General features: G+C 34.9%; 2 protein-coding genes across 2 annotated transcripts; both read right to left on the reverse strand.

Moving 5' to 3' along the window:
- Nucleotides 1–5,910: 5,910 nt before the first annotated feature.
- Nucleotides 5,911–7,039, reverse strand: arl4aa (ADP-ribosylation factor-like 4aa). The gene has a single exon (XM_046863317.1). The coding sequence runs from the start codon at nt 7,037–7,039 to the stop codon at nt 6,383–6,385; it is 657 nt and encodes a 218-aa protein (XP_046719273.1). The 3' UTR covers nt 5,911–6,382.
- Nucleotides 7,040–8,786: 1,747 nt separating this feature from the next.
- si:dkey-30e9.6 (uncharacterized protein LOC564083 homolog) lies at nt 8,787–11,923 on the reverse strand. The gene is made up of 4 exons (XM_046863316.1): nt 11,437–11,923; nt 10,994–11,078; nt 10,487–10,614; nt 8,787–8,922 (listed from the first exon to the last, which is right to left on the reverse strand). The coding sequence occupies exons 1-4, from the start codon at nt 11,860–11,862 to the stop codon at nt 8,842–8,844; spliced, it is 720 nt and encodes a 239-aa protein (XP_046719272.1). The 5' UTR covers nt 11,863–11,923; the 3' UTR covers nt 8,787–8,841.
- Nucleotides 11,924–12,346: the final 423 nt, after the last annotated feature.

Genomic DNA, 12,346 nt, shown 5'->3' on the forward strand with positions numbered 1-12,346 from the left:
TTGAAAGAGGCAGATGTAGAGGACAGAGTAGTATGGAGACAGCTGATCCGCTGTGGCAACCCCTACCGGGAGAAGCTAAAAGAAGAAGAAGAAGATAAACTAACATTATTAACCCAAATGAGGACACAGCGTTCTCTCCCACTTTATAAATCTTCCTGGATGACATTTAAAATAGTGATGTTTCACCAAAAGAAAGATGTCTGAAGTTAAAGGAGACCAGGGTACAACCAGGGAGTTTGCATACTATAACAAAGTATATAAGGACTTAAAAAAAAAAAAACCATAGTTCAAGGTCAAAAATGTCACAGGTGAATAAGTAAGCAAATTTAAAAATCAAATTACACTGAGAAAAATCTAAATTAAAAAATGATCTAACACAGGAGAGTTAGGGTAATATCTTTAATCGGAAGCGATGAACTCAAATTACACTGTAAATTCTCCTGAAACTATTAAACGTAGTAATTGCATTTGTTTTGCCTGACAAAGCATTTAGTCCCAGTCTTCCAAAGAATCCTTTGTAAATCAATAGAGGGGAAATGCAAATAGCATCAATCCCTATACAAAATTCAGACAGATCCAGACCTCCTATGTCTCTACATGACTGAGGATAAATGAACAAGCATTTCCAAGAAAAGGTATGTCTATAGAAGCTTTTATACCAGTCTGAGTCACATGCTAAGTACAAGTCTCCCATTAACATGCTCTTTATAATGGCAGGTGTTCATTCAAGTATTTCTGCACATTATATTTAGTGCTGTGGGTAAAACATTATTGGGTAAAAGATTGATTGGTTCAAAAAAATTAAAAAAAACTAACAAAAAAAAAGAATCCAGTAGCCTAAATGCATCTCCACAGTCATGATCTATTCAGCTATTTTTTATTTCGGATCAGAAGGCATGCAAATGAATACTTCAGACAACTCTCAATAAGCATGTTGCATTGCACTTTTCCATAATGTTGGACATTATTAGTGAGAGGAAGCAGCACACACCTGCATCCTCTCTTCATAAAAAGAGAAAAGTGAAGGAGGGTGCAGGCTGAACACTGAACTTGTGGAGCACTAACAGAGAAATGCGTGACTAGTTCAGGACATGAGACACAGCCAAACCACTTTACCTTTAATGCAACCCAATCAGCATCTGTGTGCATGTCTAATTATGCCTGGGTGACGTAGTTAAGTGTTTTTGAGATAAGAGAGTGAATGGGAAGAGAGAAGTTAATTATACAAATTAACCTACAAAGATCTAAGGGGACATGCTTTATTTCTTGAAATTTCATGATTTGCTTTGTTTCAATGTAGTCATTTCTAATTTAAAATGACTATTGTATTTGTTATTGTAATGAGAATTTAGTATTCTTTTCATGCTCTTGCATCACAGTGAGACATTGCTAGCACAGCTACAATCTATCTAAAAGGAGAATATTATTTCTCATATTACTTGACATTTTAACCTTATATACAGTAAATCAGAAATACAAATGTCTAAATGTAGATGATACAGCAAATGCTGGACTCCAAGTTCCAGAATACAGTTTAGCTACAATACATGAGTCAGGAGTGTGTGAAGTTAGAGGAAAAACTGTCATCTTATAGCTGAGCAAACAAGATACTGATGAATGTAAAAGCTGGATCAAGGATGTTGATCTGTCTGAGCACAGTGTGCGGATTAAAGGAAGAGACATAAACAGGCTAAATATAATAAACACCGCTGCATCACTCACAATTAGTACACAAGGGCTACTAATTTCTCCTGACAATAACAATCAGCAGTTAGTCTGTCACACAGCATTGTGGGAAATACAGGAAACCATTAACCTAAACAAATAAATGTGTAGAAAATCCATTTAAACTAACAACTAAGAATTTTACAACAAGGCTCATTGCATGTTGACTATTAAGATTAATATGTGTGCCATTCATTGGTTATTTTTGTAATAAGCTGCTTGCTTTTTAAAAAAGCAGAATAATGAATTTAGACAGAACGGTCCAGGAAGAAAAAGGTAAACGTGATATTTCTGTGGGGAGAAAGCACATTTAACTTTCAGGCAGCTAGTAAAGCTTTGCTTCAGGGGGCCTTTTCGGTTTAGACTGAGACAAAGTTTCAGATCTCCATGGACATTTAAATTGGTGTAAAATCTGGCTATTTAACAGATTCCCTCAAATCTTGCATTAAGGGAAAATGTCAGTAGATAGCTGCAAAGGTGATCACAGTAACCTTTACACTAAGCTGTCTGTCAAAAAGAGATTCAGTTGCAGTTTGGAGGCTTGAGAAATACAAACGCATTGAATAGAAATGATATGCCAGGAAGGGTTAAATTACAGCTAATGGCAGTTAAAGATAAATCAAGCTCTAAAAGGGGAACATTGTTTCATACCAGCAGAGCAACATTCCTTTTTAATTACCCATTATTTACTGTCTCTAAGTACTGAATCACTGTTTTCTCTTACTGCTGATTCAGCAAAACTCTTCTAGAAAATGATTCTGATTAGAGGACGTTTTATAGTGAGATGAACAGAAAGGCTTCTGCCCAGGAAAGCAACATTTCTGCTCATGATTTTTAGCTGCTGAGGTGCCTACATACATAGTACACAGACACGTCTAGCATGTGCACAAGGAAACACCTGGCTTACTGGAAGAGCAAAACATATTTTTTTCCACAGATTCAATGCCCTGTCCCTGTCCTGTTCTAATAGAAAGAGCTTCCTGTAACATTGTGAGGCTCAGCACAATCTAAAACCTGACTGCCTGGATATATATGCTGTTTAGCCCATGTTAGAAATCCAAAGTGTTACATTCAGTTCCTGAGTCACTTGATTTTCTAAGTAATTTATAGCCCATTGTCAGGTGCATCATTTCACAACAACAAGGCAGACATTTTCTTTTCTATAATAGACACCTAGTATACATTTGTCACATCTAGATTGCTTTATTGACCTTTACAGACTCAGTCAGGAATGTGAAATGGTGAGTTATAAAAACCTTTACGTATATAAATGCAAAAATGTCTGTATTGTTTTTATATAAAACATTACTCCTGTATGCCTGTTAAGAAAATTTGAGAAAATATTCAAACAACCCACACATGCACATAATATATTTTGTTATGGACACTTGTTAGTTGCTCTTTAATGAACTCAAGGTTTCTAAAGTGGGTGAGTAAGAAGAAAGAGTTTGCTAGCATTAAACAGCTGACTGTTCTCTGCTCACCATCTGTCCACATAGCAACTGGTGGATTAAAGAGGATGTTGGCTGTTCTCTCTAAGCTCCCAGTTATTAATTTACCACACATACAGTATACATATAATAATAATATTGATAGAGTGCTTTTATTACTATTTTTATGATCTCAGAATTTTGTTGAATATAGGCTAAGACTTCTAGATAGGATTAAGTCAGTATTGACTGAACTCTGTTTGGGCCTTGCCCATTTGCTAATCATTAGCAAGTTATAATGCTACAACTAAGATTACACCTCATTCCATTTGAGCTTCACTATTAAAGTGAAGCACACCGATGTGACTTACTGGGCCTTAATGAAGTTCATGTTGAAGTTTCATTTTGCTGAATGCCGCAAATTTTGATTTTATCTGAAAAGTAAAAACTCCTCACCATTGATGCTTGAATCCTTGATTTACATTTGCAGCATTTGGACACCCTCATCCACAGCAACTTACAATGAATGTATTTATAGAAATGAGCAGTTGAGAATTAAGGGCCTTGCTCAAGAAGCCAACAATGGCAGACTGGTGTTCCTGGGAATTAAATTCTTCACCTTCAAATTCAAAGTCCAACATCTTAACCACTGAGCTACCACTTTCCTTTCCATAACAGCACTGCTCAGAAAGTAATTCCTACTGCAAATATAGTTTCCCTTGTAACAACTTACACGATGGTAACACACATCTATGCATTGAATCATAGGTGAAGTTTTCTAAGGAGACGTTATTTGCATTTTTGGAAAAGAGGAGTCTTCAATGTCAGGACTTTGTAACTTCAAGGAAAACAGTAATAGTATGTTTTTCCATCATGGGCAGGTTGTAAGGTGATAAATACTGACAATTCACCAGTGATCAATTAAAAAAAAAGTTATTTAAAAACAACCAACCTGATCATTTTTCTAACAGCATGCCCCGCCTCATCATGTTTTATTCCTTAAATAAACTAATCTATGCTCTGTAAGTGCAATAACAATTTATTACTCTTTTGCTTCCAAACACTTTAGCTGGTGTTTGGTATACAGGAAATATTTCAATACTAATGGGGTTTATTTGAGGTTTTGCAATTTTCCCTAAGAAACCTGAATATCAACCCATGACACAGTTTTTTTCACATACCACAAACCTCCCTTTTGTAAAGAAGATAATGTAGTGGAAACCATCTATTCTCACCATCTATTCTGCCTGAACAGGACCAAATACAAAATAAATAACTTTTTTTCTTATTACATAGATTATGACATGTTTGGTGTTTTCTCTATAAGTATAACTGTCAAAAACCAAACAAAACAAACGAATGAAGCCGGATTTCTTCTTTTGTTCTGCATGTGCTTATGAGGAAATAGAGAATGCCAAAAAGTGGCAAGTAGTTGTTGCTTTGGTTACTTTAAACACAATTAACATTGAAATTAAATAAAAGTACACCACTTAAAATGTCTAACAATTGTTTCAGTGTTTTAGTCCTACGGGATTACCATTGGTAAAAGCTTGCTAAAATAAGAACAAAATTCCTAGAATCTATTTTGATGAAAGATATTTTGACACTGACATTCTTGTGCAGATATTTTTATGCTGTGAAGCGTTTAAGTCAAGATTCTTATCTACAGCACTATTAATGTGCTTTTTGTGAAGCAAAGCAGCATGTTACAAAGTCCAGCTCAGACTTGTCTGACTTGCCCGGATTGTTTGTTTAGGTTACGGCACAGGACTTCCACCTCCTATACTAACATTCCCACGATGTATTACCACAAAATCTTTCAATCACACACACACACAGTTTCTTTCAAACAGCAGTGTGAGAAACAAAATGCAGAACAGTATATTGGTGTCTTTCAATACCCAAACTTTAGTGGATTTAAGTGACATTACTAGAGACTTAACTCCAGCAGTTTCAGTTGTGTGGCGATGTGATGATAAAAGTAACTGGAAATTGTGATAAGCTACTGCTGATAAGGTTAAGCTCATGCCATGTGCTAAAGCGTGAAACTGAAGACTGATTCATCGATGGCCTTGCACAATGCTCGTAAAACACTATCCTCTGGCCCACTGCCAGAGATTGTTCAGAATCTGCATGTTGTTAGGGTGTTCCCAGGATAAACCCAAAACTTTGAACCAAGCATTTTTATATATATATATATATATATATATATATATATATATATATATATATATATATATATATATATAAATAATTGTTTGTTTTTTTAAATATATATACATATATAAAAAATATATATGGGAAACATAAAAAGGATTCCCATTTAGTACACCATTTTTTTAGTTACTATAGAAGTCTAAAAAAAGATTTCATATGGAATAATAGGCTGTAATGCATACACTTTAATCATTTTACTATACTGTCTTTTATATGATATTTTATTATAAACCTTGAGTGTGACCAGTGAAAATGCATTTCATAATTATATAAACATTTCACTTTATTTTGTCTTTTTAGTCAGCACCATTGTAAATGAGCACTTGTCCCACATATGTTTGCAAGATTTAAAGAACTTGAATCAAAATATCAGAATGGATAGGTTATCAGTAACAAAAAAAACAAAACAAAAGCAGAACTGAAATAAAGATTCTTGATGAACACCTATAGCGGTCAACATTGGCGTGTGAAAAGAGACCTTTAAAACTAAGTATTTAAATGCCAAACAAGTACCAAAAAAGCAGAAGCATAAAAAACATCTGTACAATAGAAATATTTATTTAGGTTAATAAAAATATTCAAACAGATATGAAGTATGATATCTAAAGTGCTTGTACACAACATATAAAGTTACAGAAAGTGAACGTTACTTCCAAAATAAAAAACAAATCGAAGTAAAATAAAAGCAAACATATTTCATATAATAAAAAAAAAACCCTCAATAATTGTTTAATCCAAGAATTAGTTCTGTGTTCTCAGTCCTACATTAATTTGAGAAAAAAGGTCACAGTTCTCATGACTAGCACACACACCAAATACTTTCTTCATATGTGTTCCTTTAACATACTTCAAGTAATTAAAATTCCACCTTAAAATTTATTTTTAAGTTTACAAACCATTAGAGTATAAAACTGATAAAACTCAGTCAGCTGATTAATGCCAGGTCTAAATAAGAGCCACTTCACAGCATCACCCTATAAACCGATTTCTATCACTTTTGGAACATTCCATCACTTCTTTTTCTGCTGCTTTTGCTTCTTCCTCTGTTTGAGGATCATGTCATGCAGTGTTTCAAGTCCTTCTAGTAAACCATCACCAATTATTGCACATGAAGGTTGTAAGTGCCATGGTGTAGAGGCGCCAAGCTCATGCAGTGCCAGCATCTTCTCAATTTCTATCAGGGTCATAGAGTTTCTCAGGTCCTGCTTATTTGCTACAATGAGTATGGGAACACCTTGACTCTCCAACGAGTGTGCAAGCTTGTGAAGTTCAGTTTTGGCCTCTTCCATCCGCTCAGCATCCACTGAATCGACCACAAACACAACACCGTCAGTGCAGCGAGTGTAAGATTTCCAGAGTGGACGCAGTTTCTCTTGACCACCAACATCCCAAAAGTGAAAAGTCACAGTCCCTGAGTGTCTGAGGGCCACTCTGACCTTCTCTGCATTAAATCCTTTCGTAGGCACGGTGTTAACAAACTCATTAAACTGCAGTCTGTACAGGACAGTGGTTTTGCCTGCAGAGTCCAAACCCAAAATTGTAATGTGGAGAGACTTCCAGAATGAAAGCCTGGAAAATATCCTGGATTGATCAGATATCCCGTTTCCCATTTTCATCTGATATGGAGGCAGATTCAGTGAAGGCAACAATAAAAATCCATTCTTCATAGGTTTTACCTATGAAGGTTCTTTTGAAAAGAAAGAAAGACATTGATTTTAATGACAAGAATTATTAAAGTCAAATATTAGTAATATAAGAATTATAACTTCAGACTAAGCTGATTGATTAACCAGTTTACTAATTATGTAATAACTTTGTGGGTCACCAAGTAAGGGTCATTGGAGCTGGGATTTTGTAAGAAAAATAAATAATAATTTTTGACACCAAACGCCCTGATTAATGTCTTTATTACAGCTTTTATTAGTGTAGCTATAGGAGTGAAGTCGGGTGATTTGGAAGCACTTGGCAGCTGCACCATTTTCCATTTTCTTACTATTACTTATATAAAAGAGGCTTTATTCAGATTTCTAGGGTGGACAACAGAAAAAATATGATACCACATTTTATCTGATTCTCAATCCGTGGTATTGTTTATATATAGATTATAAAATAACTATATAATGTTATTCGGGTTATAAGTTTCCCACGTATTTTTGTATTAATTATACAAAGACACAAATGATGCAAGAAATCCAGGACACACTAGTCAACAAAAGTCAAAGCTGTTTGTCCATAAGGTAGTGATTTATTCCCAATAAATTACTTCCTTCCTGCTCGCAAATACAAATACAGCCCGGAATCTATTCACGCGCAGGCTATATCCGCCACATTGACCATTCGTACAGTAAATTAAACACATTCAGAAGGCCACATGGTTAATATTTATTCCTACTTACCACCAAGACTTTACAGTTTACTATACTTTTCCACCCTTTTTGTGTATATAAAAATATACAGCCGCTCGGACATCTCCAGCCACTGCGGCGTCGCTCCACACACTGAGCCGCAGCAGTCGGCAGCTCGCGCCTCATTTGTTTACCTTTGAAATGATTGGTCGGTGAGAAGCACGCGCTTCGGGAAGCATGACGCAATGCGCAGGTGCAGGTGCAGGCGGCTTCCGCACAGAGAGCTTCACTGTCTAGGAGCTCACACTGGGGCTGCACATTGTGTAATAACATTTCAATCATCTTCATTATTGGAGCATCTGGATGCAAATAAAGTGTGTATAATTATATATAATTTCATTTGTGGAAAAGCTTTTTTTTTTTTTTTTTCAGTGCACCATTTAACTAATTTATTTATTAATTTACATATGTATATACACCAAAATCATGGATAAAATGCACCATATTGTTAATACATGAACAGAAAACTATAGATACACAGTATGGCTTAATGTTTGTGGACACCTGGTCATTACACCTGATGTGTATACAGTTGTATAGAATGTCTTGTATGCTTTTGACAAAAAAATGTCCCTTTTAGTGGAAATAACCTGTTGCAGCATGATGTGATGTGGAAGATGTTTAAATGTTCTGTACACAGCCATCACTTAGCATCAACACTGAACACCATTGGGATAAGGTGGAACATAGTACACTTGTGCACAACCTTCTTGCCATAACATCACCAAATTCTTAAATGGGGACTTGTGAATGAACACAAATCCCCAAATTACCTTCAGTCTACTTTAATCCAAATATCCTTTAGTGAAATAAATTGACATTAAAAGTAAGAGACAATCCATTAGTCTTTTAACCTTAGTTTTGCAAGTGATGGGTATTTGTTGTAAAAGTAAAATCTAAAGTAAAGCAGAACTGTATCCATAACCCATAAAAAAGAACACCACCTTAAATGATTCTGACAAATCATGCAAGTCCAGCAAATTACACTATAATTAACACACGAGGAATACTTGGTAAAACCTGCTGTTTTTGCCTTAAATTAATCTGTTCGACTGACTGAACAATTATTTCATCCAAGATCTGGTGAGTTTTTCTTCCACACGGTCCATAAATGCACTGTACACCCCTCTCCTGCACTGATGTCTCTGGAAAAGAATGGGAAAAGCTTACAGTTTACGACTATTCTTTGAGTGAAAATAATAATTAAAGACAAGATTTGCAATCATAAGTATACAGTAGCTATAATAAAAAGAAATGGTTTGAAGGAACCACTGGAAATCACCCAGACAGAGGTTTTATCCTTAATTTTTACCTCTGGCACTACATGGATAGCATACACTGGGTGACCCTAAATCACCAAAAAAAGATTCAACACAAAAGTTTAAATTCAACCCCATTTTAAACTCAAACACTTTAACTCTTGACGAGCAAGGGGGCGCTGTTGAGCCGTGTGACTGTTGATTTGTTTGCAGCGAATTTTGTGTTTGTGCTGGAGTTTACATTTGACAGTTTATCTCTCTTCCCTTAAATAATCTTGAATTATTGTTTTTGATGCCTGTATTCTTTACTTTCCATCAGCTATATACACCAGCTTTGTCTAAATGGAAGAGGCAGTGGTGTCGTAGCTATTTCTAATAATCTAAGCATCACACAAAAAAAAAAAACTAAACACAAATGTGACACATTCAAAGTTTTTTACACCGACATTAAATATTTAACATCCAAAAGCAAGTCTAGTCAGTCACTTCTATTAATTATCCATAGACGTTGAATTGGCCGATTTAATCTCAACCCTATCTACTTCTTAAGACAAAGCATTAATTGTTTGTGACTTTGATATTCAGTGATGATTTTATGAACTTTTTCAAAAATAAATTAAAAATATCAGGCAAAAATCCAGAATTAATTTAAATCCAAACTATTATATAAATAACAATTTAATATAGAAAGCGCTATAAGTATAACAGATAATCAATTACGATGGATTCAATAAAAATGGTGCAAACAAACAAAGCAGCAGTAAATTATTACATTTTTAGTCACTGTTTTGGTTTTCACCAATGCATATATTTCTTTTTTTTTTGATACCCTATCAAGGCACACCTCAAAAACGTTTAGCTGTAGTAAATGAACATTCTGTGCCTCCCAGATGAGGATGCTTCCTTCTTGAGACTGGTTCCTCTCTAGATTTCTATGTTATGCCATCTCAGGGAGTTTTTTCTTGCGAAAGACTACACCACCTTGATCATTCGTGACAAATTTACAATTATAAAAAAATCGTATTCACTCTTTATTAATGCATTATCTGTGTAAAGCTGCTTTGAGACAATATCCTTTGCTATACAAATAAAATGTAATTAAACTGTAAACAATAGGAGAAAAATATATTTAAAAAGAACTATTCAAAATAAAACCCAAACATTACATATAATCCCTCATCTAAAAGTAAGAACAAAAGCCACAAAATATTTCTTCAAATTTGATTTGTATTTGAAAATGAAGCTTTTGCATGATGCCAAATCACTAGTAAACTAATCTAAGAGCTTCAGCTTATAGCTATAAAAAGCTGTTTGCAGTTTACTAAAATATTGTTTAAGTTACCCTGTATTTAGTCATATTTCCATACTAATTGATAATGGTGTAAGAAATTCATTGTTCATCATAAAAACATTTAAGTGTTTACTAAAATGTATATGCTTTTACACTTACAGTGTATGTGGCAGATACGGGTGGCCAAGGGGTCTTTGGCAGAATGAGTCTTGCATCCCATTTGGGATCTGCTGGTTTGAAGGTGATAATCTTCCTGGATGGCTCTTCTGAAAAATCTGGCTGGATTCCTGTCATTATTATTGTTGCAAATTAGTAAATAAAAACATGCTTAAATTGCATTTTCATACCACAATATTCCTGGATCTTAGTTTGCAATGGTGGGAGGGTGTTACTAATTTCCTCCGGGGAAAAGATGTGCAATGTTTAGTGTGTTCCCAGCATGGGCTGAGTTAAGATGTGTGTACAATGCAGCATTATGTTCAGTAAAGGTTCCTAAGATCACGACTGACTCCTCCTGTCATTTAAATATCTTACATTTCTTACATGTCTCATCTTTGCCAAAGATTGCTAATTTACAAATAAGGTTGTGAGTATAGCATTGACAGCAGTGTTGTATCATTGTTGTCAATTCAATAGAAAAATAATACAGAAATACATTTAACTCACTTGCTCCCAATAACTGCGTCTTAAGGGTCAAATATTCAGGATCCTTTGCAATGGTGGTGACCATGTCCGGCAGGTTTTCATCACACTGCAGTAGCAAACAGCAAAGCATCTCAAACACTGCCATCTAGTGTCAATATACACTTCACCAAACAGACAATTTATTTCTTAAAATTTCATTATATGAACAAATACAGGCATGAAGACATTCTAGATAAACATTTAATACCAACACTACTTACACAGCAAAAAAACTAAATATAGTACAGTAGATAGTATAAAGTATAAAAGTAAATTGTAGGAAATTAATTAATCTGAATATATTAATGCTCACTCATGTAATTATTTTGGTTGATTGGATAACTGCATAAATGTACAGGGGTGCAGGTGTTTTTGGTGCTCAGTTAGTGGTAAACAATATACATTTATATACATGCTGTACTTACAGGTCTGAAATTGTGAGGCTTTGGGTTTTTGTAAGGACCACTTGGAAACTGTCCCAACTTCGCAAACTCCAACTGTAATTCCAATAATCCAGGTGGTTTGTATTTAGCGATAAACACTGGCATATTCCTCTTCTGTTCTTGTTTAGGCTGCATGACAGGAAGTATTTTATGATGGCTTTGAGATAAGTCTTCTAAGCCTCCTTTGAGCAGATCTGAGTCCAGTGTTTTTTTCTTGATCCGAGGCAAGTTTAAAGTGCTGTAAAGTTTGGGGCTGAAATCAGGTGGCTTTATTTCCCACAAGTCTGTGTGCCTTACAGCTGCAGTAGGTAAAAGAAGCTTGAGATTCCTACTACGGCTTGTGACTAAATTTTGATTGGCAGTGAACAAAAGCTTTCTGTTGAAGGTGTATGACAATTCTGAATCCATTGTATTTTAAGAGCTCACTGGATGTACTTGGTCCTGAGATCAAATACTATATTATATGAAGGAAAAAAAAAACACCACACAAGCAATAACTGCAATATCTAAAACCAATTTGAATATTAAAACATTTTTTTAATGTACAGCCTACCATTTGCTAGTCCAGTCATCCATCAGTCATGTGTGTGACACAGCAAAGAGAGTAGGCTGGTGTTGGAGTGTATGTTTGAAGCATTTAAAACAATCAAAAGAGGTTGCTAGGAGGCTTTAGTAAAGGCCTTGTACAGGAAACAAGTAATAAAGAATGACAGTGAATAGGCAAGAAACTTTAATTATGCACTGAAAATAAGTTTGTGAAAGTCCAGGAAACTGGCATTTAACAACTGCATCATTGCTGTGCACTTTTTACTATGCACCATACACTAAATCTAAAACAAATAAATAATTAAATCATCCTAAAACACAAAAGCAAGAATGTGAAACAAACATC

Source organism: Silurus meridionalis, chromosome 12, assembly GCF_014805685.1.
Source record: "Silurus meridionalis isolate SWU-2019-XX chromosome 12, ASM1480568v1, whole genome shotgun sequence".
Classification (NCBI taxonomy): domain Eukaryota; kingdom Metazoa; phylum Chordata; class Actinopteri; order Siluriformes; family Siluridae; genus Silurus; species Silurus meridionalis.

Bases quoted from the DNA above. Each gene is read 5' to 3' on its own strand.
- arl4aa (XM_046863317.1), bottom strand. From the start codon at position 7,039: ATGAAGAATGGATTTTTATTGTTGCCTTCACTGAATCTGCCTCCATAT.
- si:dkey-30e9.6 (XM_046863316.1), bottom strand. From the start codon at position 11,862: ATGGATTCAGAATTGTCATACACCTTCAACAGAAAGCTTTTGTTCACT. The intron at 10,615-10,993 runs GTGAGTTAAATG...TAATAATGACAG, and splicing joins GACGCAGTTATTGGGAGCAA to GAATCCAGCCAGATTTTTCA. The intron at 8,923-10,486 runs GTAAGTGTAAAA...ATTCTTTTCCAG, and splicing joins CCGTATCTGCCACATACACT to AGACATCAGTGCAGGAGAGG.